Source organism: Sapajus apella, unplaced genomic scaffold (assembly GCF_009761245.1).
Source record: "Sapajus apella isolate SASKATOON/1434 unplaced genomic scaffold, GSC_monkey_1.0 scaffold17, whole genome shotgun sequence".
Lineage (NCBI taxonomy): Eukaryota > Metazoa > Chordata > Mammalia > Primates > Cebidae > Sapajus > Sapajus apella.
The window spans coordinates 9,533,185-9,560,997 of NW_022436957.1; the positions used below are offsets into that span (position 1 = coordinate 9,533,185).

The following is a 27,813-nucleotide window of genomic DNA, read 5'->3' on the forward strand; positions in this document are numbered from 1 at the left end:
TGAAAGAAACGAGTACTTGTTTTTGACAAAGCAGGTACAAGACATCATGCAAGTAAGATGCTGGAGTGGTTACTTGTCACTTCAGGAATAAGGAGGAGGTGGCATTTCAGTCGGGTCTTGAATAGCATTGTAGGCTTTGTGAGAGGAAGAGAGTGCTACAGGCTGAGGAGACAGTGAAGGCAAATGCCGAGCAAGGAAGATACAGCCATGGCTAGGCCCCAGTGAGTGGGTTGGTACGGATGAAATATTTCTAGTACAAAGTTGGTAGTGATGTAGGAAATCTATCTGGGAAGAAAAAGGCATATTGTCAGAGCCCAACTACCATGGCATTGGACTCTAGATCCACATCTTCCCCTGAGGAAATGCCTGGTGCAGATGGCCGCCAGGTTGTTGGAAGGCAGAGACTGGCTGCAGGGAGAGCCTTGACTGGGCTGTTTCAGTAGTCCAGGGAGATGGTGAGAAGGGCCCGTTGCAGCCACAGAACAGAGTATGTGAACCTGCGAGTGCTGGTGGCTGAGTGGATGGAGGGTAGAAAGAGCATGATCAAAGGACTGGAATGATCATGCCTGGGAGGAAGCTGGTGCTGTGGGGTTTCCCCATGTGGATGGCAGGGAACTATCTGAAATATGGAGAGAGGCTAGGGAGAGACACCAGGAGTAGAGGAAAAGATATGGAAGGGATCCATATACAAGTGATCACTAAAACCCCAGGAAGCGCTGCTGTCAGTTTGGAGGAAGTGGGGAATGAACAGTGAGATGGCTGGAATGGCCGGGGGAGGGCAGTGGGATGATTTCTGTTCTGTTTTGTTGGGGTAGGACACATGTGAGCAGCTTTATGGGAGTAAGAGTTCTAAAACTAGTGTGTACAGAAACAGGGATTCATGGCTCAGTCAGGGTCCTAAAGACAGGAGAGGGATTATAATCAAAGGCAGAGGCAGAAATGCAGGGATTGCCTTGGAAAAGAAGTGAGGAGATCTGGAAGAGGATGAGAACATGTGACATGAAGGAAGGACAGTTGGAGTTGGTCATGGTGAGGGTGACTTGTATTTGCCTCAGTCAAGTGAAGTAGGGTGCAGTTCAAGGAGTTGGGGGCTTGAAGTCAGTGAAAATGAAACAGTGACTTGAAGCAGGTCAGAGAGTCAACTAAAAGCCAAGCAGAGTCTCCGTGGGCCTTAGCAAGGACTCCTGCAGACTGGTCCTACATTCATTTAAACAGTCTGATACTGGAAGATACTCTTTATTTTCTGTCCTATTAGGTGTAGATCAGAAACAAATTGATGAAAAGGAAGAAGAGAAAATATGGGAACAGCAAGTGAAAGAACGAAGGCAGAGAGAAGAAAGAAGGCAGAGTAACCTACAAGAAATTTTAGAAAGGGGACGAAGAGAACTAGAAAAACTGGATCAGGAAAGGGTAATAATAATAAATATGACTTGATTCTCTGTACTGGTTGCTCCATTGTATGCCTTTCTTAAGTACATTGAGCTCAGGGAGGGGAGTCAATTGGTGTCCAAAGTCAGAGAGGCAGGTGCCTAAAAAGGCACCCCCTCCTCTCCTTGTCTTACAAGCAGTGAGAAAGGCTGCATCCAATTGTGCAGCTTAGGAGTTTTGTAGTAAAGGATAGTTTTTGAAGGTAGTTTTTATACATTCTCATCTGATCCTTAAAACAAGCCTGTAAAGAAGGTAGACTGTGGTTTGCTGCAGAACTTTGCTTTGAAAACAGGGTTTAAAGAGGCTGTCAATATCAGCTAGCTGGGACTAGAAGAACCCAAGGGAAGAGGTGGCTGCCAGTCCACAGTTGCTTCCTGGGGCACACACTGCCCCCCTCCTTCTTTTAGTTCTCTTCTTGCCTTCTGTGTCCCCATTCTGGTCCTAGCAGATGGATTACTGTGTCCACTTAACACACCTGCTAAGGCTTGCTTCAATTACTCTAACATAGGATGGTCCTTGGACTCCTGGTTAATTCAAATCTAAAGCCTAGGATACTTGCAGACTAATCCATTCATTCAAATGACATATTTGTCTTCCTTTGATGATAGCAATGACTTAGTTCTCTGGCATACAGGCTGTACTGGAAGGATTGGGATTATATTAGTGCATTTTTTAAACACTTAAAAGTTTTTCAAACGTATCTGTGTATTTTGTTTTGGTGCCTGTTTTATAGAGGGTGATTGAAGAATCAGTGAAGATTGAAATGGAAAATGAATTAGAAATGAGTAATCAAGAAATGAAAGACAAATCTGCTCACAGTGAAAATCCTCTAGAGAAATACATGAAAATCATCCAGCAGGAGAAAGACCAGGAGATGGCAGATAAGGTGCCAATGCCATGGACAGGGCAATCTGTGGGTAGGGGACACCCAGGCCTTCCGTGTTTTAACTTCTTAAGACAGGAATCTGTCTTCCCCGTTGAAGACAAAAAAGTGAAAAGTATAGAAAATCCAAAGTTCAAATGTAACGTTGAGTCTTTTAAATATATTACTCCTTTGATGAAAATTCATAGCTTTTTTGCGTAAGGTAACAGATTTCAGAAATTTTCGTTTGTAAAGTTGGGGTGGCTCATTATTTTAAGAACAAGAAAGATCTATCATATAGCAGATGCATTAGTACTGACATTAATATTTTATATAAGTTTGAAGTATTATGGGTGTTAAATGCATACCCTATAGTTTATTTTGATGTACTTGCTTAAATTTCATGTTTAAAAGTCACCTCTTTTTTAGACTTTTATATATTTCAAAAATGGTTCTTAAAAGTATTTCATAAAATTAATGCATATCTAATTTCAAAATTCTTCCCCCTCCCTCCCCTATGTAATCAGAGCTCAAAAAAGATGGTCCAAGAAGGCTCCCCAGTGGACACGCTGCAATCTAGTGACAAAGTCGAAAGGTACCTGGTTTCCCCACACACTGTTTCATACACAAACATTGCTCATTTTGTCAGCCAAGAGAAATGGCTAAATGTTTGAGACTGCCTGTAAATAAGTTATTGAATCAGTCAAAATGACTAACTATAAAAACAATTGCGTTTTTTAACTTGAGAAATTGATTCTCATATAAATTGTAAGCTAGGGCAGAAACCCCTCCCCTCCCCCAGGGAAGGAATTGAGAACATTATGAAGATGCCAAATAAACTTGACACAAATTTTTTTAATTTTTATATTTAAATTTTTCTCTTTCCCTAATTTAGTTTAACAGGCTTTTCTCATGAAGAACCAGATGACTCTTGGTAACTGTGTTTGCTGCCCAGCTTCTAACTTACATACCATGAGAAGTTACGTAACATTTACTCCTTTGTAAATGTTTATCATCAGACAAAACTCTCAATAAAAATGTGCATAATCCAGTGTGGGGTTTTTTTTCCATAATTATATTTGATACTGGAGTATATGAACCAAGAATAGTCAAGTGAAACCCCTTCTCCAGTCATAGAATTTCTCATTCATTATACTAAAAGGAGCTGGTGTTTTTTTTTTTAACCTCCTTATTTTTGTCTTAAATTTTTAAATGGGTATAACATATCTTATTGGTCAACTCCAGGCTTACATTTTGAAAGTTTAAGCTGTGTTCTTTCCTCTCCAAAGTTGGGCTGCCACCTGTAAAACAGGAGGTTGTTTTTCCCAGCCCAGTCCTGTTTTCTCCCTGAACAGAAAAACAGATTTTTCTAGGCATTAGAAATAGTAAGATATTGCCTCTGGTCTTTACTTTTGACATCTGTTATTTGAATGTATGTGTCCCTCCAAAATTTATAAGTTGGAATTTAGTTCTATCACACTGGAGGTGGGGGGAATTAAGAGGTGGGGCCTTTCAGAGGTGACTAAGAGTGGCATTAGTGACCTTATAAAAGGGCTCAATGGAACTAGCTAGGTAGGCCCTTTTGCCCATCCACCATTTGAAGACACTGCACTGGTCCCCCCTGGAGAACACAGCAACAAGGCACCATCTTGGAAGCAGAGACCGGGCCTTTACTAGACGTCCAACCTCCCAGTTCCTTGATCTTGGACTTTCCAGCCTCTAAAACTGTAAGTAATACATTTCTGGTTTTTATAAGTTACCCAGTCTAAGGTATTTTGTTCTGGCAGCAGGAACAGACTGAGATAGCATCTTGATTGTGGAACCTTTGGTCCTCATACTTAATGAATGGGCTTCAAGTATTTCATTTGTTTTTAAATGATTGGGCTCCTTCCCTATAATTGACTTCATTTTTATCTCTTAAAAATTAAGTAAGTTTTACAAGGCAGAACTGGAAAATCTCTACTCAGCCCTCTAGAGGGCCCTAGGTTTTGTGGCAGGATCACTGTGGATAATTAAGAGGATGCTTGTGATTTTAATCATTATTTACAGTTTCCTCTGGTGACTCATGTGACTTAATTGCACAAAATGCTACTTAAACAGAAGATACTAAGTAGTGTGACAAATAGCACACTAATTGAGCTCCTGATTGTTTTCCTGCCATGCATGAAAGGGTGATGATCCAGAGTCAGCACCTCATTTAGGAATGGCCATGTGTCAATAGTGACAAAGGCTGGGCCTCACTAAGAAAGGTCAGATGCGGAGAATCAGATGTGTAATCATGTTGACAGATACGAGTTTAAGCAGATTATAAAATAAAATCCTAAGTAACATATTTAGCTCTGCTTCTCTAGAGAGTAACTGTTAGAACTAGGTTTTTCTATATTCCTGAGTGAATCTTTCAGTAGACTTTTGGTTTGAAAAATAACTGCACACAGGCCCTTATTTTGTTTCTACTTTGCCCAAGTTTAAGCCCTGTTGATGTCATAGGTAGATGGTGTTTATTTGTTAAAAAAAAAAAAAACTAGTCAGAAAAATTCTTACTTTATACAGAGAACTACAGAAGTGCTAGTGGCAGTTCTGTGCCCAATACAGCCCAGTGGATTATAATATTTAATTAAATTGCGAGATTTTTGCCAGAAATAAAACAACACTCAGACTTGAGTTCCATACCAACGTGAAATCTTGACTATGCACATTATTCAAAAGTGACACCATACTGAGAACAAAGGATTTATGTATGGTAAAAAGGCAAGTGAATGAAGCTATAATTTTATTTCATTACTCTTAGTACATCCACAACTATTTCCACCTAAATAGATCTTTAAAATAAGCATACACAAGTATTGACTATTATCTACAAATATTTATTGTAACACTTGAATAGAACTACAGGAAGCCCTTGGCACTGATAGAAAATATTGATTCACTGTTAGGTTACAAAAATTTATACATAGCAAAATTTAATGCTCTTTACATAAAAAATATTAGACTACTTAAACAAAACTTTCAAAAATTCCTGGTAATAGCTACCAGAATTAGAAAAGTAAAATTAATTAGGCGTTAGACACTGCCTCTTCTAGAACACTGGACTCTGACAGCACCTCCACTGCTGGAAAGAATAGTTAAATCTGTCATGCAACAGGAAAACAAAACACTAAGCTATTTTGGAACAACTGTTCTACACAGAAGAGAGCTTGTCTCCATAAAAAAAAAAAAATCCCAAATAGGCATTTTTAGGCATTAACCAAAAAAAAAAGAATCCAAATGAAATATTATACTTGATGTTCAATTTTAATAGCATCTTGATAAAGGTATGCTTCCTTTCATTTGAATACATTTCTGCACATGTATATGTTATAAAATCCAGGAAACAGCCAAACCACAAGTTAACTCTTAACAACGAATATACATAGTTAACCCTATAGTAAGCAGCCCCTTTGAAAAGCACTGATGCACCCAATAGTTATATGGATCATTTCATAAAGAACAACACAAAGTTTACCATCACTAATACCCAGTACCTATAGTCACTTAATGTTCTGGAACACAATAATGTAGAAGGCAAGTTTCTTTTGAAAATGGCTTAAACTCAAGCAGTTTCCTTGCTGAACATCAAACTTTATTATTCCAGGAAATTAAGATTTAGATAAGAAAAAATGAAAACCAACCCTAATTTAAATTACTTAAGTATTCAAGTCTATAAAAGTAGGAGGTTAGAGGTCTGTGGTCAATTTGCAATTAGGTTTTCAATAGTTGGTATGAAACTGTAAACTTACTATCCAGACCACAGAAAAATGGTTTAGAATGGCGGTCATTTTAATAAGGTAACACTTCTTAAGAAAAACATTTATGGAACAAAATTCTGTGAAAGATATTTGGGTCTCTGGTTATGATATAAATTCTTAGAAATTTAAAGCAAATACTCATTAAGGCAGAGCTGACATTTATTTCCCACAAATAATGAAAACTGGATCAGTATTTTGATAAAATGCTATTACAAAATTATTTCTGGAAAGCTTGTCAATGAGTCAGATTCTTTTGTAGTAGGGTCAGCAGGATTGTAGCTAATTTTAGCATTATTGAAAAATATAGTTGTGATTGGCTCAGGAAATTAATGGGTCCTAGACTTGGGAGGGAAAAGCTACTTTGAAAAGTCAGTCATAAGAATCATGTTAACTTTGAGCCAAAGTTTAATAAATGTCAGCTGTCAGAAATGGAACTTCACACCACACATTTTACATAAATGAAATAAAATTCCATTTTGTTTTCTATGTAGATAACACTTAGAGGACAGATGTCCGAAAATATGTGAATTTATGGTCTTACCCCTTGATGCTGGCATGTCACAGGTCCCTATCAAAGAGAGTGACATATTCCATTGAGTGTCTTAGAATTGCTCTAGCAATAAATGTGAACATGCCACAAATTCCCAAAGTATGAACGATCATTTTGTCAAAGTGTTGCCTTTTAAAATGGCTAACATGAAACCTCCAATATTTGCTCTAAAGAAAAAGATTTACCCACTGGAAGGTTTTCCTAGAGATACATCCCAGCAGCTTGAGACAGACAGTGAAGTGTTTGTACATCTACATTAGTTTGGTGGGGTACACATCTGTACTGCAGAGCAGCCGATGATTTGTCAGAGCTGTAAATACGTCGCTGAAACACTCTGGCAAACATTTATGTGTAAGAATTGAGTTGTTCTTTTGACCGAGACTGGATATCTTGCAGTTCCTGTTCTTCCTTTGCTTTGATATCCTGGTAAGCCTGCATTTTGCTCGCATCCTTTAAGTAAGCCCAGTTAGAAGACAGTATCATGAGGAAGTGGATCTGGAAGAGAAGGGTGAGCATGATGGCTAGTGAGCATGTGAGAAGGCAAAGCGAGGCGCTAGTTAGATTAGACGGACTTGACTTTAAAGGGGGCGAAGGTTATTCTGTATTAATACTCTCTCTACTAGCAGAGCTGTCAGATCCTGTAAGCATGCTCTACTAGTTGGCTTTGCATTAAAAGGCTGAAGAAAAGTTAGTAGACAAACATAGTGAACTGGAAAAAAAAATGGCCAAAGGTATTGTTAAGAAAAAGCAAAAATGAAATATGAGAGGGTGCTGCTTTACCATTTTGAGAGTAATTTTAAAGACCAATGCAGAAGTTCAGGAACACAGTGTATATTTTAAATAAGTGTAGTATGTGCAAACACATTTTCTACCTGTGGATAAAAATCAATTCCCCCAAAGGCCTAAAAGTATGAACAATGTTTATTTTTGAGTAAATAAACTACATAGTCAACATGGAAAAAAATGTCAAAACCAAAATTAAAAGTATAAGCATGCAGTCTGTTAACAAAATTTAGTTGTGAAACTACTTTTCATTTTGTAAATGCCATTATTTCATTTCATAAAATGTAAAAATCCTCAGTATCATTCTTTACACTTTGCAGCAAACAGTTCTTTCCTGTTTATTTTCCTATTTCCTACAAAATAAATCCACATCTCAAGTTCCTTATAGTTCATACTTCCATCTCAACATATTTGAGACCTTCATGTCCAGGCCTAGTTTCTCTTCCCTTTAAAATATTACATGCAGTTTGAGAACTAGCTATGAGGAAACAGTTACTACTTACCAAAACACACAATTTAAGGTTACCAATTTCGTGGGCTCTAAAGGAATGATTGTGTTGTGAAGAAAAAAAAAACACTATCCACATATAAATCCTTTTTTTTTTTTCCTTCAAATTTTCATCTGGCTTATTTGACGGTCATTTGGTAGTCAACCATGAAATCATTAAAGAATTGTTTTAAATTTAGAAAATATTTGCTAAGTATTTTCCAGAAAGAGTATGACAAAACAAAATCCAGCTTAAAACAGTTCTCTTCCATTTCATCTTCAGCCCTTTTCATTTTCATCATTGAAACTGGTTATCAAGCAATCAAAAATAACAAAATGTAATTATTCCAAAGTGTTAATACTTCATTTAAAGATACTGCTCTCTAAAGTATGAGAACATATTTTTCAAAGGATGCTCACCAGTGTCAGTAAATAACTCAATCCTTTTCAAAATATGGAAATAGCCAGATCTCATTATTGTGTAATTCATGTACAGTAAGTCATCTTATTAATCTACCATGCAAGATGAGTATACTAAAAGCTATTTACAAATTACTGTAACAAAACTGCAGAAACCTAGACTCTGCTTTAGTCTGGAGTGTCAGTGATATTTCATGCTACAGAGCATAGCTCTCTAAAACTCCTTATGCAATTTAGAATTTAGTGCAGCAATCTTCCCGACTCTTAAACTTCAAAACCGCATAGTTATATGTAGTAGCCATCATGTAGATCAGCTGGTGGAAGAGAACAAAACAGGACAGTAAGATACAGGCAGTGAGCCGATGCCATGACACTTCTAAACTTGGCTGGGGACGGGTGCCTGCTCATAGTCTAATATGTTTCTTTTCTTCCCCCTTAAAATCACGAGAGACAGTTTTCCTATCTGGCACACACAAACTTTTTCTCATCACACGTGTACAATCTAAGTGATTAGTTCTGCCTTCAGTAAGTTTATTAAAAGGACTTGGATGTGTTTGAAGAGAATGATTTAATAGTCAGAAAAACTGGGAATGACTCATTTACAAGCAGACGAGATTTTCCCCTTGCTCTACCAATCTTGGTTTTCCTCAAATCACAAACCAAGCCCTCCAAAATTACATGTATATGAACATACATAAGAGCATGTGTTTATACAGTTGATTTTTATTACTTGTAGATTCCATATTTGTGACTCTGCCCACTTGCTAAGATTCATTTGTAACCCATAATACTTGAGGCACTTCTTTCAGTTATTAGCAGACATGTGCAGAGCAGTGAAAGTTGAGTTGCCCAGTATGCACATTCCCAGCTGAGGTTGAACAGACAACACTCTGCCTTCGTGTTTCACCTCTCAGACTGTAAATAAGTATACTCAAAGTATATTTAATGCCACGTTTCTCACATTTTGGTGCTTTTCTGGGTGATTTTACTGCTTAAAATGGCTCCTAAGCATAGTGTTGCAGTGCTGTCTAGTGTCCCTAAGTGCAAGAAGGTTGCAAACTGCCTGACCAGAGAAAACATTCATTAGAGAAGCTTTGTTGAGCCATGAGGGATAGTGCTATTGGCCATGAATTCAATATTAAGGACTCAACAATATATATTAAATAAGATGTATTTACACAGAAACACACAAAACAAGCTGTGTTGATTGATAGGTGGATGAAAATGATGTGACCAGAGGCTCACAGGAACCTAGCCATGTATTTTCCCTAGGAGCAGTGGTCCACCATTTGCTCATTCAGTGCTTGAGGTGACTTTATGAAACACAGCTACTGTGTATAATGAGACTGACTATATAAATGTATGTATATGTGCATATTTACATTTGGAAATGAATATTCCTTGGTAAAGAAATGGGTAATGCCTCATGTGAGCATTTCATTTGTCTATGACTAAAGTCCTGAAGCTAAGTGCTCAGTGCAACAAGGTAATATGCTAGACCTAGCTGACAGGTGTTGATACCCTCTCTTCTTTCCAGAGTCCAAATTACATCACCTACAATTGGTGCCAAGGCAGCCAACTAATACTGTCTGCAAACTACATGTGGTAAGTTAACACAGGTGCCAATTAACCAAGGTTGAGTGCCAGAATCATTGGCTTCAATAGGCTGGTAAAAGCTGGAAGGGAAATCTGTCATTTAGAGGCTGGAGGGAGGGGGCTAGACTAGGGTGGTCTTGGGGCTATTACTCACCAGGGCAATGACGGTGGCACCAGCTCCTGCACAGGCCACAATGAACAGGTGATAGGACATGTAGAACTACAAAAGAACAGGGCACCAACATAAGCATTTGATGTGAAATGATATGGCCTCCACTCATTCTGGGATGCTGCTTCATCTGTCTCCTTTGCAACTATTCTCTGCAAGACTGGGCACAGGCCTGCCTTCTCTTTGTGCTCTGGACTCATGGTGGAATTGCCTGGGGAGCCTTAAAAACTTTCTGATTCTCAGACTGCCTCCCAAATTGATTAAATCTGAATACCTAGGGGCTGGGCCTCACCTATCAGTATATATAGTGCTGCCTTGATGGCTGTAATGTGCAGCTAAGGCAGGGAGCCCTTGCTTCAAGCCACTGCATATTATGGATATACAAATTGACAAGCTGGATACGGTAGGAGCTGATTATTTCTGTAACTCACTGTTTTCTAAAAGCATGACAGGATTTTGTGTGTGTGTGTTGCTCGTCGCCCAGGCTGGAGTGCAATGGTGTGATCTCAGCTCACCACAACCTCCACCTCCCAGGTTCAAGCGATTGTCCTGCCTCGGCCTCTGGAGTAGCTGGGATTGCAGGCATGCACCACCATGCCTGGCTAATTTTTGGGTTTTTAGTAGAGATGGGGTTTCCCCATGTTGGTCAGGCTGGTCTCAAACTCCCAACCTCAGGTGATCCGCCCACCTCTGCCTCCCAAAGTGCTGGGATTACAGGCGTGAGCCAGCACGCCGGGCCAGGATTTTCTTAAATACACAAGCACCTACCAATGCATTTAAGAATTTCGCTTTATAAACAGTTAAAAGCCAATGACTCAAGAATATTCTAGGGCTGAGACAATTTAAACCAAAGTATTAGGAAATACTCCCGATTAAGGATAAATGAAAAACAGAAATAACAAGTCATTCCGGAAACATAAATGATTAACTGTGGCCTCATTTATTAAAAAGTGGGTATATACATAAATTCCTCTATGAAATAGAGGGACTCCTCTATGAAAATTAACTTACATCTGTTCTGTGACACGTGTTCTACTTTGGAAATCTTTCTAAAGAGGTGAGAAGAATCTAGATGTATTATTAGATTTGTAGGTTTGGGATCACCTATAAATTATTGCCCAAAGGAAAAGTCCTCCATTTCTTAAGGATCCTCACCAAATGGACTGGACCATTTGAACTGACCATTTTTGTAGGTTGAAAATGGCTGAATAGTGATGGTTACATATAGCTCAGTCTTAAAGAATCTAAACAAGGAGCTTTCCTTAATAGCATTTTAGCCATCTCTCTTGCTCTCTCTATAGCTAGGAGAGCCCTTTTTCTCAGCCTAATACTCAAGGGTTATTCTTACGAGCCCTCTGAACTGTGATAAGTTTACCTCATTTGTGTTGCAGATGTTCTCCAAGGCAGAGCCACATATTTTTCCTGGGAATGCATTCCAAGGAATGATGCCTGTAAAATGAACCCCAATGGGATGTTAGTACGAACTGTAGTGCCTCATGTTTTTAATAGACCCCACCACTTTGGATGCTAGTTACAATGTAATTGTAGGCTGTTCTTCATTAAGAATTGATGGATCTGCTGTTTACAGAACAGCATTTTGGAATAAATAGCCCCATTTGGACAACAGGCCAAAAGCAAAGCCAACTAGTCCATAAGAGATTTGAATAGCCTGATATTTTTTCCCCTACAAATTGTGCTTTATTCAGTGAGGGTTCATATTTGGGAGTTCATGTTTGTAAAGATTAATTTTCAAAGCCAGGCTTTCCCTATAGTTACTGCAGGACAACCACTCAGAAAGCATTTTATCACATTGAGGTCAAAAACATTTCTTCATGAATGTTGTGGTCTGTGGCCTTGCTGTTCAAGCTCTTGGTTAGTGGCCCGCCAGGAGTTAAGTTCCAAAATTGCCAGTATACACTCAGACCTTTCATGGCAAATGGAGTAATTTATGTTTGTGGGAATCTAATAAAAAATGCTGGATTTGTACTTTGTTTTTATATTCATTTTTATGTCTTATAAATGTATTAGAAAATACTTTAGGACTGAAAAATTGGAAATTAAAAAAAAAACGCTACTGTCCTTTACCCCAGAGGGTGGGACAAACAGTCTGTCATTTCTCTCACTGTAACCCTGAGGCTGCTCTGCAGTGACAATTGTCCAGTGGGCTGCTGCTTTTCCCCCTTTAAAGCATAAGTTTGTGCTTAAATATTAAACACTTCTAGGAGGTAAGGAAAGGAGTATTAGAAGAAAAAAAAAGTCCTTATTCCTTTCATCCTTGACATAGGCCAAGAGTACATCTGTATACCTCAGAAGAATGGGAAATGACCCCAAACTGCCAGTGAAACCAGTAAATTCAACAATCAATAGGCAAATATAGAGGATTTAAAAAGATGGCTGACTACCAAAAATTTGTGGCAAAACACTGATTTTTGATTTTTTTTTTTTTTTTTTTTTTTTTTTTTTTAGACAGAGTTTCGCTCGTTACCCAGGCTGGAGTGCAATGGCGCGATCTCGGCTCACCGCAACCTCCGCCTCCTGGGTTCAGGCAATTCTCCTGCCTCAGCCTCCTGAGTAGCTGGGATTACAGGCACGTGCCACCATGCCCAGCTAATTTTTTGTAGTTTTAGTAGAGACGGGGTTTCACCGTGTTGACCAGGATGGTCTCGATCTCTTGACCTCGTGATCCACCCGCCTCAGCCTCCCAAAGTGCTGGGATTACAGGCGTGAGCCACCGCGCCCAGCCCAAAACACTGATTTTTAAGGAATAGGGAAATGATATACTTTAACAGCCAACTTTAGGCTCTGTTTTTAGATCTTTCAAAAAGAACAGTGTTGCTCAGCCTTATTCTTTGTAAGAAGAGATTAGTCTGATGGGCAGTTTCAAGAAAATTTAGTATTATGTTGTAAGGTAAGATGTTGAGACTAAAGCCATATGAGAAAAGCAACAAAAATGAAATAGTCATCTCTTTCCAGAAAAGCTCTGGAAGGACAGTTATTTCCTCTTCAATTTTGATGAAAGCTTTCTTCCCCCCTGGTTGTTTCTGCCAAGAAAAGATTTCCTACCATCCTGGCTGGAAGCAGTAATTAGACTCCTACCTTAGGATGCTGTCCTCTTACTCAGCAGCGAAGTCAAGTCCCAAATTAATTGACAGGAAGAGCCAATGGTCTTTTCTGGGGCTTGTCACAATGAACCAATCTTACATCCCTATTACAAGGATCTAGCTCTTTAGAAAATGTTTGAACTGGTTTCCAACAACTGACGATTTTTATAGAGTATGTTCTGATGACTTTAAAATATGTCTGAATCTAATGTTGCATTTTTCAGTACAGATGAGGTTTAAGCAGTTGGTCATTTTAAAAAGACCAGATTTGAGGAGTTGGATGTACAAATTCATTGAATTATACAATGTGTGCAATATTATTTTGAATGGAAAGTTGGATGTATAAAACTGAAACAAAAATATATAATCTTTTTATAGCAGAGATCCAAGTGTTTGATTGAACTACATTATAAAGTAGTTTCACATTATGAAAAGCTTCTTTTACTACACACTTAACATGAAAATGTAACGAAATCTTGACACCTTCTAGCAAGCTAAAAGCCTCCCTGATATTTCCACCCAGGAAACAGCATGCTGAAGGGAAAACTATAAAATTACTCTAATAGAAGGGATGAAACAGATCATAACAATTAAAAGGATGCCCATGTAATAATAAAGATCCAGACATATGCAACACAAGATAATTAATTTGGGGGGGGGGTGGTAAATAAGCAGGAAGTACCATATTGTCGGATATCCACACAGATCTGCTCCACACCCGTGGTCCCGTTGGTCTGCGGTGACTTGATGACTTCACAAGTTGACCATATGTTGTAGAACATAAACACGGGCACCGCTGAGAAACCAAACACACCCAGCCAGGCCACTCCAAGCACATAGGTGAGGAAAACAAACTAGGGCGAAATGAGAGGATGGACAATCATCACTGAAACAGGTAGGTGCGTCCCCTGAGTGGAAGGATTGTGCATTTTCAGGCCCGACACTGACCTGTGGAACACATCATGGGAACATTCGCCCCGGCATTGGCAGCAAGAAGGAAAAGCCAGCACAGGGGAACATGGGGAAGTAAGTGCCAGCCACACTCCCCAGAGCTAGAGGATCTAGAATTGGAGTGCCCTAAGCAACATCGGGGCCTCTTTTGTGTCATTCAACAAGGACAGGAGACCCCAAGGGGTGATCTCACTAGTCCAAGGTCACAGAGCTAATTAGTGGAAGCCTCTCAAGAGGTGCTCCTTTTAAGTATCAGTTCTGAAAATGCAGAGCATCCTACTTAACATGGCATCAACTCTGGATGCATTCTATATACCATGGAATTATAACTTCATATTAATTTCTCAAAACTTTATTTTTCATAACAGGTTGGCTCATAGAGAATAGTAATTACCATAAGAAGCCCTCTTTCAAAAAGAACTTCGCTAGTTTCCCGAATCTGACGTTACCAAAAGTTTCAAATAATCATGGACACAAGCTTAATGCATGATCTATAAAATTCTCATTTTCCTCTAGTTTTGTTTCTAAGATTCACAGCAGCTTTGCAAGCAAAGCAACGGCTTGGGGAAAAAGCTTCAGGTGTTCACCCACACATTGCCGTGGGCAATTCCAAAGAATAGAATCCACTTGCTTGGCTTTCCTCAGGACCTCTGCCTTGACCACTCTTCAGAGAGCTTTGTAAGGTGGCCTCAAAAACACAGTATTTGTGTTCTCAGACGGTGTACTCACAGGGGGTGTGGGTGAGGGTGTGGAGTGCTAGTGTGGCTTTTCTATTTATAAGCTAATGGTGGAGACCTGATGGTCCCCCCTAACTTTCTGCACCACAGGAGATACCTGGGCGGTTCGAGACCACCCCCGATGGTCACAATGCCAGGAAACTGCAGAAACAAGACACTTTCCCTTTCATTGCAAGGAAGCATTTGCATCTCCAAAAATACTCAGAGAAGCAGATTTCAGCAGTTTCACCTCCCACTTCCTCCCACTGCTGCTCCAGACTAGGTTTTTTTTTTCTTCCCCTTCAAAAAGAAAACGGGACCTGAGCAGAGGGAGCTGGTGGTTCTTGGCTTCAGTGAGCCTTCCCTTCTGTCAGAAGCCAGGACTCCAGAGGGAAGGTTACTGTCCCCTCCCGGAGGGCTCTGCTGCGGGCTAGCCCTGTCACGGTGGCCTCCAGTGTCCAGAGCTGCTTCCTCAGTAATCTCCTGGGCACAAGCCTCCCAGACAGGACTACGAAAGAGCATCCCCAAATCACTAAGCCAAAGGGAAAAGTCAAGCTGGAAACTGGACAGGCATACCTCCCATTCTATTCCTAAACATGATAGCTCCAAAGATAAGGGTACCTCCCTCCCTCACAACTTGCCCACAATGAAATTCCTTGTGGACAAAGGACAGACAGAGCTCAAAGTCATCCCTCTGAGGCTCACGTGAGACAACTGCATATCTAATTGCTTCCTCTGCCCTGTTGTTTCACTAAAGCCAGACCAGGCATAAGTGACTATTTCCCTACCCTCCTCTCCCATGTGAATTGTATATCCAGTGAAAGGCTGATCAGAGATCCAAAAGAATGTAACCATTTGTGTCTCACCTACCTGTGACCTGGAAGCCACCTCCCTGCTTCGAGTTGTCCCCGCCTTTCTGGACAGAACCAATGTACATCTTACATTTATTAATGTCTCACGTCTCCCTAAAATGTATAAAACCAAGCTGTGCCCCGACCGCCTTGTGCCCATGTTGTCAGGACCTCCTGAGACTGTGTCATAGGCACATCCTTAACTTTGTTTGGCAAAATAAACTTTCTAAATCGGCTGATACCTTTTTTAGATACTTTTGGGTTCACAGGACTGAGGAGATGAAAGGCTTTGCTGACGGAGTGGCAGCTTTGCTTCCCTGGGCAGAGCTCGTCCACCTTCTCCACCTCACCTGACTTTCTGTCCTGTTTCCCCATCATCCTCAGCTCTGCCCCATCACCTGCATCTTCCTCACACCCTTCAGGTCAGCACTGTGATCCCTTGAGCATATGGATGAAACAAGTACATGAGGTGCCAGTGCCCAGGGATGCAGCCAGCACATGAATGACTGGCGATGAAATCAAGGAAGATGGCCAAGCTCCTTTCTAGTCTAAAGGGGCTTTTCGACTTTCTCGAACAAAATCTGACATACGAGCTGAAAGCAGGCCATGCTAGGTGGGCTGGGGATCCCACACGGTGTCCCCATCTCTAGGTGAAGTGCCAATGGCTTGTACAAACTTGTACATGCTCCTCTTCTCTCCATCATGTGCTTTGTCCTGACCAATGCTCAAAGGATCCAAAAATGTTAAACATCAAGCAGTGGATCACTTAATGCTGTGCCCTGGCAGAAACTAGACCTTTTTGACTTTATTTTTACCCAGGCTGGAGTGCAATGGCACGATCTCGGCTCACCACAACCTCTGCCTCCTGGGTTCAAGCAATTCTCCTGCCTTAGCCTCCTGAGTAGCTGGGACTACAGGCATTCGCCACCATGCCCAGCTAATTTTTGTATTTTTACTAGAAACGGGGTTTCACCATGTTGACTAGGATGGTCTCGATCCCTTGACCTCGTGATCCACCCGCCTCGGCCTCCCAAAGTGCTGGGATTATAGGCGTGAGCCACTGTGCCCGGCCCTCAGACCTCTTTATTTTTGAAAGTTGATGGGTAGAAGTGAGGGGGAAAGCAGCCATTTTAAAGCTGTGAGGAGGTGTTTTTTTTCCCTTTGGAGGAGGATTCCTACTTTTTGTGGCTATTTTCCCTCTCCCTCCACAGGCATTTTAACAGCTGCCTCCTTCCCTCACAAAAGTAACCATTCCCTTGACTTGTTCAGTAGTCTCTTCTTTGTATTTTTTTTTTTGATAACAGCTTTATTGAAATACGATTTCCTTTAAAAACTCAAATTAATTTACTCCTTTGTTCTGTGAACTGAATCTTTAAAAACCAACATGAAATGAGGACCCTATTTGGAATTGGGGAGGTCCAAACTGGCAACGAATTCAGTTGTTCAGCAAATGAGTAATGGGTTTTATCCCTGTAGGTAGTTTCTTTTCAGAACATGGTTTTCTGAAATTCCATCAAATGACACTATCTGTCAAGACTATTATCTCTCCTTGAGAGGGGTAGACAGGCATGTGAGTTTAAGCCCGGCTGGATCATTCTGAAGTCCCACAAATGGCCATTCCAAAAAAAATAATAAAAAATGAAATTTTTTGTTTTTTACATGGCCATTCCAGACAAACCTAAAGACTGGTATCTGGATCCATGCAGCCGATGATGCTCCGCTCAATGACTTCCTGGGGGTGCTGCTTCTCCTGGCAGGGGCAGGTGTGGGGTGAACAGACTGTGGAGTTGGGCCCATGGCTGATGTGAGAGAGCAAAGGGGACAGGCAGGGCTGGGGAGGGGCTGAGGAGCAGGCCCCTGTGATGTGACCAGGCCTGTGGACTCCAACAGGAGTGTTTCCCACATTGTAATACCCTTCTTGTAGCCCTGCTGCCCTCAGACGGACTGTTTCATTCATTTATAGCCTCTGCCTTGAGGTTCAAGTGATTCTCCTGCCTCAGCCTCCCAAATACCTGGGACTACAGGCATGCGCCACCATGCCTGGCTAATTCTTGTATTTTTAGTAGAGATGGGGTTTCACCACATTGGCCAGGCTGGTCTCGAACTCCTGATCTCAGGTGATTCTCCTGCCTCGGCCTCCCAAAGTTCTGGGATTACAGGTGTCAGCCACCGCACCAGGCGGCCAATTCCACTTAGAAACTGAAATTCAATGCGCCAAAAATCAAACTCCATAAATACTTCTCCCCTCCTAGGCTCTGGGTGGAGAGCCTTTTCCTGTTTGAGAAGGACCATTTTCTTTTGTAATGAAGCACTTTTTAACCCTGTCTTTTAATGACCCATTGTTAAGATCAGTCCTCCTCTAGACCAGAGGCCAGCAAATGCTATCTTATTGCAAAGAGCTAGATAGGAAACCATTTAGGCTTTGCAGGCCACATATGGTCTCTGTGGCAACTGCTTCAATCTGCTTCATATTTTGTAGCATGAAGGCAGTCAAAGCTAATATGCAAATGAATAGGCATGGCTATGTGCCAATCAAACCTTGTTAAGGATCATCAAAACTAGAATTTCTTATAATTTTGACGTATCATGAAATATTCCTTTTTTTCTAACCTTTGAAAGATATAAAAAGCATTCTTGACCAGGCACAGTGGCTCATGCCTCTAATTCCAACACTTTGGGAAGCCAAGGCGGGAGGACAGCTTGAGCCAGGAGTTTGAGACCAGCCTAGGCAACATGGTGAAAACCCCATCACTACAAAAGATACAAAAATTAGCTGGGTGTGGTGGAGTGTACCTATAGTCCCGGCTACACAGGATGCTGAGACTGGAGGATTACTTCAGCCTGGGAGGCAGAGGTTGCAGTGAGCTGTGATCATGCCACTGCACTCCAGCCTGGGTGACAGAGCAAGACCCTATCTCAAAAAAATAAATTCTTGGCCGGGTGCGATGGCTCACGCCTGTAATCCCAGCACTTTGGGAGGCTGAGGTGGGCGGATCATCTGAGGTCAGGAGTTCAAGACCAGCCTAGCCAACATGGTGAAACTCTGTCTCTACTAAAAATACCAAAAATAGCCAGGGTGGTGGTGGGCACCTATAATCCCAGCTACTCAGGAGGCTGAGGCAGGAGAATCACTTAAACCCGGGAGGCAGAGGTTGCAGTGAGTGGTAATCACACCACTGCCCTCCAGCCTTGGAGACAAATTGATACTTTGTCTCATAAAAATTCTTAGCTCTTGAGCTGTACAAAAATCAGGCCGAATTTGGCCCACAGTCCACAGTTTGCTAACCCGTCTCAGACTATAAGCTGCTTGAGGAAGGTGCCTGTGTTTGAATCTTTGTACCTCTAGTGGCTAGCAAAGCCCAGCTGGGCCCTCTGTACAGTATTTCTGCTGGTAAATACTCACAGAAGGATCGGGATGATTTTCCATAGTCCATGTATGTCTTTATAGCCACGAACCATATTTAAAGACAACCAAAAGGGAGCACTGAGACCACACGAAAGTTATCTCCTTCTAGAGTGAGAACTTGACATCTGAAAAATCTTCAGCACCCTTTTCACCTTTACACTGATGGAAACATTTGATTTATTTCTACCAGCCATAGATTTTAATATATTAGCAATAACATGTTGAAGGTGTTTATAGTCCTAACTCTAAATCGGTAAGGCCAATGTTTGTGTTATAGGCCCTCCACATCCACGCCGGGGATCTGGTACCTTTTGCCAAATACAAGGAAATACATCAAGGCATGGCTCTGGTTGTATATCAAACAACAAGTTATCAGAGGTTCACACTCACCATTCCACTGATGCATCGGCCACAGGCGGTTGTTTTAAACTCACCGTGCAGCTCTTTCACTGCACTTGTGGTGTAAAAGCCTTCTGCCAACAGAATGATCCCATACAAGAAGAAAAAGGATGCAATTCCATAGATGACATACTGCATCAGTTGTATCCTACAAAGAAGAAGAGATCCTGAAGTGTTAAATTCACTGCCTGGTAGTGACTGTTTTGGACGCTGGAGAGAGAACATGAGGGGGATGTTCCTGGGAGAGCATCACTCGCCCTACTGATGGCCTTGGTGGACTTGGGGGGCGTCCTGGGCAGGCATCCCTGCCCACGTCCCAGCAACCTGGGCCTTCCTTCCAACGTGGAAATGTCTTCCTTTGATCAGGGCAGCATCTAGTTTGTAATCTTTTATCCTTCCCTGAGTTCTGGGCGGCAAGGGTTAGAATCCTCATTTTGTACATAAGTAAAACACAGGCACTGAAGAGTTAAGCTCTGCATTGGAGGATACACAGTGGCAAAGCCAGCATTTGAACCCTGGTCCAATGGACAACATGTTCTTTCTGCCCTATCAAAATACCTCCCAACCAGGCCTAGTGGTTAATGTCACTCTGATAAAACCCTAAGTAGGCACTCAGGGCTTCTTTAGGGGATAATTTGGGGAGATGTTTTTTGCAGTGTGACTCCCACCACACAAGTAATAGTAGGTCGAGTAGGTTTAAGATACGGAAAGTTAATTCACAATGCAGTTTGTCCCACAAAAGCTAACAAAGATGGATGACATGTCCTCAGCCTTCAGCTGCCCATTGGAATCAGCTGGGGAGCTTTGGAAAATACTGGTACCTGGATTCCACCCCCAGAGATTATGTCTTAACTGGTCTGGGGTAAGGCATGGGGATTTTTTTTAAAGCTTCTCAGAAGTTTGAGAGCCACAGATTGGGATCACTACCTAATTAAATCAATACACCTTTTCCAGGTTCATTCTTGGTAAACATTTCTTCTTTGCACAAAGTTGGTACTCAGTGAGTCCCTTGTCCTGTCTCAGCCCTCCTTATACTCTCCCTGACCTGTGTTCATTTCCTTGGAGGTCATTCGTGAACAGATAAGAAAGAATAAAATTCCCTAAGGACTGAATAGTCTCCAACACAACTTCATGACTGTTCCATAAAATTTGATTCATGTCTTTTTCAGTCTGGTGAAGAAGTTTCTTATAATCATAAGACACCTAAACACTGCAGAACTTTGGGGTTCAAAGAAAGAAAAAGAAATGCTGAAGGAAATGGAGAAAGGGGAAGATACGTGAAGAAAACAAGCAGATTGCGGCTGAGCTTGCACAGTCACAAGAGTCGATGCATGGGAGTCACTGCGATTCCACTGAGAATGTTTCCAGAATGAAAGGCAGAGATATGCTGCTAAACCCCTGGACCTTCCTCTTTTCTGCAATGGAAGATGCCCTGGGGTCTGCTCTTTTGCTGGAAGAGTTAATGTTAAAATGGTGCTCCTGTAGGCTTAGAGTTGGGGTCAGCCTTCAACAGGGCTCCTACCATTCCAGGGATGGTCACTTCCTGGGAGAAAACTGGAGGCATCTGTTATTTGGGAACAACATGACTCTGTTGAGACAAATGGCAGCATCACCTATCACCCTGTCACAGCCCCCCATGTCCACAGCTACCATGTGTGGAGTGTCCTGTGGGCACACCTTGCCATTCCCAAGTAACATTCCACTCTGTGGCCTAAACGCCTATCACATTCTAGACCCTTTCTTTTTCCTTCTCTCATGAACTTTTTTCTATCTGCATAAAGCGAGCTTTAATTAAAAGCATTCTTTTCTGCCAGCAGAGCACACATCTGAAAAACATCATGAGGTGGTTGCGTCTTACATACTTTCTTTTTGAGACAGAGTATCACTCTGTCACCCAGGCTGGAGTGCAGTGGCACCATCTCGGCTCACCACAACATCCGCCTCCTGGGTTCAAGCGATTCTGCTGCCTCAGCCTCCCAAGTAGCTGGGATTACAGGCACTCGCCACCATGCCTGGCTAATTTTTTTGTGTGTATTTTTAGTAGAGACAGGGTTTCACCATGTTAGCCAGGCTGGTCTAAAACTGACCTCAGGTGATCTGTCTGCCCCAGCCTCCCAAAGTGCTGGGATTACAGGTGTGAGCTATCACGCCTGGCCTTAGATACATTTTTAAAGGGAAGCAGATACTTACACTTCACTCAGCAAGGCATGGTCACTGGCATTGGTGGAGAAGTGTTGCTCAAGAATCGCCACGGTGCCTGCAAGAGCCACATGCCCACAGCCGCAGAACAAGGCCACCCCGGAGAAGCAGAGGATGGTGGCCACCAGGGAGGCATAGGGGACTCCTCCCAGACACTTGATGCAGCATTCAAAGCAGCCTGGACCCAAAGGAGAAAAAATGCAGATGTTATGTGCAATAACACCTCTGGTCTTCAAGAATACTACATATTCACAGAGAAGGCTCTAATTTTCCGTCTCCCCCATCATGCTCTATGGTTAATACTTGGACATCCCAAGGGCCAGTGTGGTCGTTACCATGGTCTCACAATCTCCAGTGAGGACCCTGAGGCTCCAAGAGGGAATATAACTTAACTTGCTCAGAGCCTGGAAGGGTAGTGAGTGACTGGGCAGGCAACTGACAAAGAGTTATAAGGCAGCCACAACTCTACAGCTTCCTGATCCACTGAGAGGTGGGGGAGCCCTGCTCAAGTGCCAGTGAGCACTCATTCCACTAACACAGTCAAAAGAGAGGACAGCAGTGAAGCTGCAGCTCTGCGAAGAAAAGCAGCAGTCAGGTCATCTCCAGCCTCACAGTTCTGGGGTTTCAATACATCTGCTGCTGTAGCAACCAATGGCTTTCCCGAAGCCCTTGACCTCCTCGGCAACTGGGAGAATCTGATACAGCAATTATGCCGTCGCCAGGTTCAAAACAAATAGCAATGTGACTGTTTGGGAAAGGTCACAGGTATTTTGGTCCTAATTCAATGAAGTACAAAGCCACCCAGATCCACTCAAGTGGGTCCATTCAAGTTTCATTCAAGTTGACATCAGAAATTATCTCAAATTTTCAATAAAAATGCTTCTTCTCAGCCTAGTCGGCCCAAGTAATTCATTCACAGTCCTCCTCCTCCCCAGCTTCTACCTGACCCCTTCCCTTCACACACCTTCAGAGTCAGAACCCAGAACTGGTGGGTGATATTTAAGTACTTGGAGGAGAAAAAGGAACAGAAGAAAAAAACAAAACCAAAATGAATATCCATGAAGTGGAATGAAGGGAGAGAGAGCTGTAAGTCACGCTTAATCTTGAAAAGATGAGACTTGTATTCATTTTTAAAATAAACTTTTACTTTAGATGTCCATGAAGACCTGCCCGAGGGGCAGAGCCAGGTGACATTTTCAGTTTGGAGACATTTATGTTTCAGTAAAGGCAGTCCTGGCCTCGGGATAATGTCAGTACCTCTCTTAACCTCCCAACGCTGTTTATATTATCCAGACCCTTAAGTAAATGGCTTGTCGGGGAAATTGAACTTTAAACGCATTATGGTGCTTAACAGCAATCAAGAGCAGTTCATTACTTCAGGGCAAGCACATTAAGCCAGCTAAAACCAGAAATTTCCCCAAATGGTCTTCATAGTCATCATGGAATGACAGCCCAGCATAAAACACCAGAGATGAACGTTTTCATTTTGATGAGCATTCCTTTTAAACTAGCATTTGCTTAAAACTATGGAAAGTGACTATGAAAGTTCATTACTAGATTTCTCTTTAGTTCATTGGAAAATAAAAAAATATCAGGGCTTCAGAAAATAAAAAAATATATATCAGGGCTTCGTAAGAAAGCTGTGCTTCCTTTTATTTCAAAAGATTATCAGCTGTTTTTAGGAAGATCGACTTCCCTGAAACGGATTGGGAATACTATATAAGACGGGAACCAAGCACAACATGGTTCAAGTTCACTAGCAAGTCAGTATCTTAAAGAGTTTCAGACACTTGGGGTTTGTGAGCAGAGATGTTAGAGCTCAATCTCATTTTGTTACATGACTTTCTGGGGACTGAGGTGAGAGGAATGCAACTCAAAGTCCAAATTATCTCCAGGTTTGCAAACTAAGAGAAACCAGAATTCTTAGCCTTGGCATATCTCATATGAAGAGAAAACAGACATAGATATTGTGCCGTTCACAACCTCCACACATTCTCGGCCTCTATGATCATGTTAAGAAAAAGATGAGTGTGCCTGCATTTCTGGCTAACAAAGTTGTATCTGGTCCTTAAAGGATTAAGATGTGTGGCCTTGGGACTGTGTGGTTCAATATGGTGGCCACTAACACATGCAGCGATTTACATTTAAATTATTTAAAATTAAATAAAATGAAAAATTCAGGTCCTCAGTTGCACAAACCGTAATTCCTATGCTCAAAAGCCACATGGACTAGTGGCTACTGTATTGGACAACACAGATATAGGATATTTCACCATCACAGAACACTGCTTTGGAAGACATATTTTCAATTGTCACATATTTGATTTTCTATAATGTGAGCTGGGTTCTAACTGGGTTTTCTGTTGGATTTCATTAATTCAGTACTTTGTGAAGACCTATTGAGTACCAAGTATACTCATATGAAATAAGATACCTTTCTGGCTTCAAGATAAATCCAATACGGCAGACAGACAACTAACACAATTATAGTCCAGCATGATGGGAGTGAAGATACAGACCCCTACAGAGTGAATGGAAAGAGAGTGAAGAGAAGGGGCGCAGGGAAGGACAGAGGGCAAATAATTCATACAGGAGGGGTTCTTCTACACAAAGACTTGTATGCAGAATACTTAAACAGCTGACGTGGTGACACTGATATATAATCAGATAAAATTGTTCATTAATTCTCTGCATTTTTTGCGATATATATTTCTTTTTTTTCTTTAACTAACCCCATACCCTTTTTTATCATTTGGAGTTAGAGTTAGGTGCTACGGTGTAGCACACTCGCCCTTTAATGACAGAACTCATCCTTCCAAATCCACAGTTGCCACTTCAGTCTTTCATCCAAATGGTTAGAGCATGCCAAAGAAATATCACAGCTAACGATGAGTTGGTGTCCTTTGTAGGGACATGGATGAACCTGGAAACCATCATTCTCAGCAAACTGACACAAGAGCAGAAAATCAAACACCTCATGTTCTCACTCATAGGTGGGTGTTGAACAATGAGAACACATGGACACAGGGAGGGGAGCATCACACACTGGGGTCTGTTGGGGGGAAATAGGGGAGGGACGGTGAGGGGTGGGGAGTTGGGGAGAGATAGCGTGGGGAGAAATGCTAGATGTAGGTGATGGGGAGGAAGGCAGCAAACCACACTGCCATGTGTGTACCTATGCAACAATCTTGTATGTTCTTCACATATACCCCCAAACCTAAAATGCAATTTAAAAAAAAAGAAAGAAATATCACAGCTGCTCCCAGGCTCAAAAAGACAAATGGGGTTAGAAGAATGATGCTGATCAATCCCAAATTCAATATTAGATCAAAGCTGAAGTTTCCCTCCAATTTAAATCTCTCGGAGACTCTGTACACCTCATGCTGTGGATCCACTTTTATAACAGCAGGGAAAACCAGGAACTCGAGAATTTGGGGGATCACTTCAATGAATCATCCTCTCTCAGCAGATGCCAATGCTCTTGCATTTTCAGCAGATGATTTTATTTGTGGCTATAGGAACCTTGACTCCTACAGAACAGAAATCACCATCTTTGTTCCACTGGCACAGATAAAACTCTTATGGACTGTGCCTGCCAACATGACTAGAAGCTAGTGACATAAAATATGAGGAAAACTGATAGGACGTAATACAGCTGGATGTAGAGCTTACTCTAGCTTAGTTGACCAGTTATTTTTAGGGTTAAAATTGCATGTGTAGTAGATACCTGACCATCTAAAAATGGGTCACTCCACACTGTACCTTCCATGTTAGTACAGAAGCTACCTCTAGCCACAGTGTGGCAATATATCTTTGAACATTGGGCAATTTAGTCACATATCACATACACATCCTAGAGGAACCAAAACTGCTGTAAAAAGTTAGTAAGGAAAAGCTAAATGTGTTTATTTAGGAGCTAGAGGATACAGGTAATAGAGGAGCTAGACCACTTAGGGCTTTCCAGGCTGCCTTAAGAATTCTGGACTTCATCTTCAAAATCATGGGAAGCCACGAAGCTTTTTTTTTTTTTTTTTTTTTTTTAATGTGGTCTTGCTCTGTCACCTAGGTTGGAGCGCAGTGGCACAATCACTGCTCACTGCAGCCTTGAACTCTCTGGCTAAGTGATCCTCCCACCTGAGGCTCCCAAATAGCTGGGACCACAGGCCCATGCCACTGCACCCAGCTAATTTATTTAAAAAATTTTTGGTAGTGATAGGGTCTCCTTATGTTTACCAGGCTATTCTCAAATTCTTGGGATCAAGTGATCCTCTTGCCTCAGCCTCCCAAAGTGTTCCGATTACAGGTGTGAGCCACTATGCCTGGTCTGCCAGGGAACATTTTTAAGCATGGGGAACAGATTGGGGTTGTGAAAGGTCACTCTGGCTGATGTGGAGAAATATGTGGATCTGTAGCTGAGAAGAGATGAACTTGGATGCTGGCAGCTTCTACTAGGCAACAAGGAAAACTATCAGAGGCCAAGAACAGATAGTGAGTGGACCATTTGTCAGTTCCATGTGCTTTGCAAAGTGTATTCCTTGGACCAGCAGTATGAGCTTCAGCAGGGAGGAACTTGTGAGAAATGAAGAATGTTGGGCATGACCCCAGACCAGCTGAGTCAGAATCTGCATTTTGGCAAGCCCTCCGGGGTGATTTGTGTGCACATGAAAATTTGAGAAGCCCATTTCTAGTCAACAGTGGCATCTTCCCAGTCTCAGGTATGGCATCCTGAGTCTGTCTGAAGCTGCTGCTTTCATGTTCAATGGCGTGTGGTGTTTTCTCGCAAAGACGTGGCCCACTGGGTTTGGCCATAACCCTCTAGCCACTTGTGAATCAAACGGCAAGTTCCAAGGACTACAGTGAAGAAAAACAAAATGTTCCAAGTTGTTCAGCTGTCTTGAAAAGAGTGCAACTAGAGTGCATTTTTCTGAGCCAAGCAAGTACTATTAACCTTGGAAATTTTCATGCTTTAGTGTCATGCCATAGGCGGGGGCTGAGAAGACAGGAATATAGTCACCTGAGAAAGCAGATTTCTAAATGCACACGCTCCTACCCCCTGCAGTGCTGGGAGTGCCTGTGCACACAAAGGAAGTGGATCTGGGATTCAGGACGTCCTCAGTAGTCACAGGCAAGCTGATGTTTTTAAATATAGGGGTGGTGCCAAGTACCAGCAGAACACCATGCTGTTAAAAGTTCATGCTGGCTAAGGAAGATCGGTGCTTTTCTTGGATGCTCCTGTAAAACCACAGACTGAATTTTCCCAAGCTTCAAACCAGCAATGACAGCATTGGATAACGTGAACCAGAAAAAGCAAGAAAAGTGTTTTTTTGATGACTGATGTATTCATGTAAAAAAATAAAAATCAAAAATCAATGGCAGGCCTTTTTTTTTTTTCCCCTGAGAAACAGTCTTACTCTGTTGCCCAGGCTAGAGTGAGTGGTGTGATCGTTTACTGAAGCATCAACTGCCTGGGTTCAAGTGATTCTCATGCCTCAGCCTTCCTAGTAGCTGGGACTATAGGCACATGCCATCACACCCGGCTAATTTTTTGTATTTTTAGTATAGATGGGGTCTTGCCATGCTGGCCAGGCTAGAATGCCAGGCTTTCTAGTACATTTTACTAATAATTCTCAATACCTCTCACCACACGCTAAATGTTTCTGTAGGGCTAATTTCCTAGGCCTTCATTTAGCTGGTCTCTGAATAAAAACAATTTTAGGTTTTGATTCCCATGAAGATTATAGTGGGCATTAACCTAAGACAGTTTAAATATAAGCCATGTAGTACAGAGAGAAAAATACACATCAATGCCTTTAACTCTCAAAGGCTATTTTGTCTCCAGCATCCCTAGAACCTTTTGTGTAGAACAACAGAATAAAATACCTTTTGTCCTCAGGCTTGTGGATGGCCGTTGCCATGGCTCTGAGTTCATAATGGCCAAGTGATTTGCCCAAGTTGTCTGTGATCTTGGCTGCAGATTTAATGCTGGCTCAGACGGAGGGCTGGCAGGAACAAGGGCTCAGATTCTTCCCCAGGGAATGAATGTCTCACACTCACACACACACACACACACACACCACCACCACCACCACCACCACCACCACCACCACCAC

The 27,813-nt window shown here is 41.8% G+C and overlaps 2 protein-coding genes across 14 annotated transcripts in view; one reads left to right on the top strand and one right to left on the bottom strand.

Annotated features, from left to right (window-relative positions):
* The window catches only part of OFD1 (OFD1 centriole and centriolar satellite protein), a 33,055-nt gene extending 29,713 nt beyond the window's left edge, over window positions 1-3,342 (top strand). For all 6 annotated transcript variants that reach the window (XM_032285916.1, XM_032285917.1, XM_032285918.1 and 3 more), the window contains 4 exons: window positions 1,256-1,410; window positions 2,162-2,314; window positions 2,818-2,885; window positions 3,186-3,342. In XM_032285916.1, the coding sequence (XP_032141807.1) occupies window positions 1,256-1,410; window positions 2,162-2,314; window positions 2,818-2,885; window positions 3,186-3,228 (419 nt within the window). In that variant the 3' untranslated portion in view covers window positions 3,229-3,342. The remainder of the gene's footprint in view (window positions 1-1,255; window positions 1,411-2,161; window positions 2,315-2,817; window positions 2,886-3,185) is intronic.
* Window positions 3,343-5,043: 1,701 nt separating this feature from the next.
* Window positions 5,044-27,813, bottom strand: part of GPM6B (glycoprotein M6B) — a 162,114-nt gene continuing 139,344 nt past the window's right edge. For 5 of the 8 annotated variants that reach the window (XM_032285925.1, XM_032285922.1, XM_032285924.1 and 2 more), the window contains 6 exons: window positions 21,695-21,881; window positions 19,496-19,652; window positions 13,864-14,035; window positions 11,456-11,529; window positions 10,066-10,131; window positions 5,044-7,120 (listed from right to left, as the gene is read on the bottom strand). In XM_032285925.1, the coding sequence (XP_032141816.1) occupies window positions 6,971-7,120; window positions 10,066-10,131; window positions 11,456-11,529; window positions 13,864-14,035; window positions 19,496-19,652; window positions 21,695-21,881 (806 nt within the window). In that variant the 3' untranslated portion in view covers window positions 5,044-6,970. Of the gene's footprint in view, window positions 8,630-10,065; window positions 10,132-11,455; window positions 11,530-13,863; window positions 14,036-19,495; window positions 19,653-21,694; window positions 21,882-27,813 lie in introns of all 8 variants that reach the window. The other 3 variants (XM_032285927.1, XM_032285926.1, XM_032285923.1) reach the window with 1 other exon arrangement.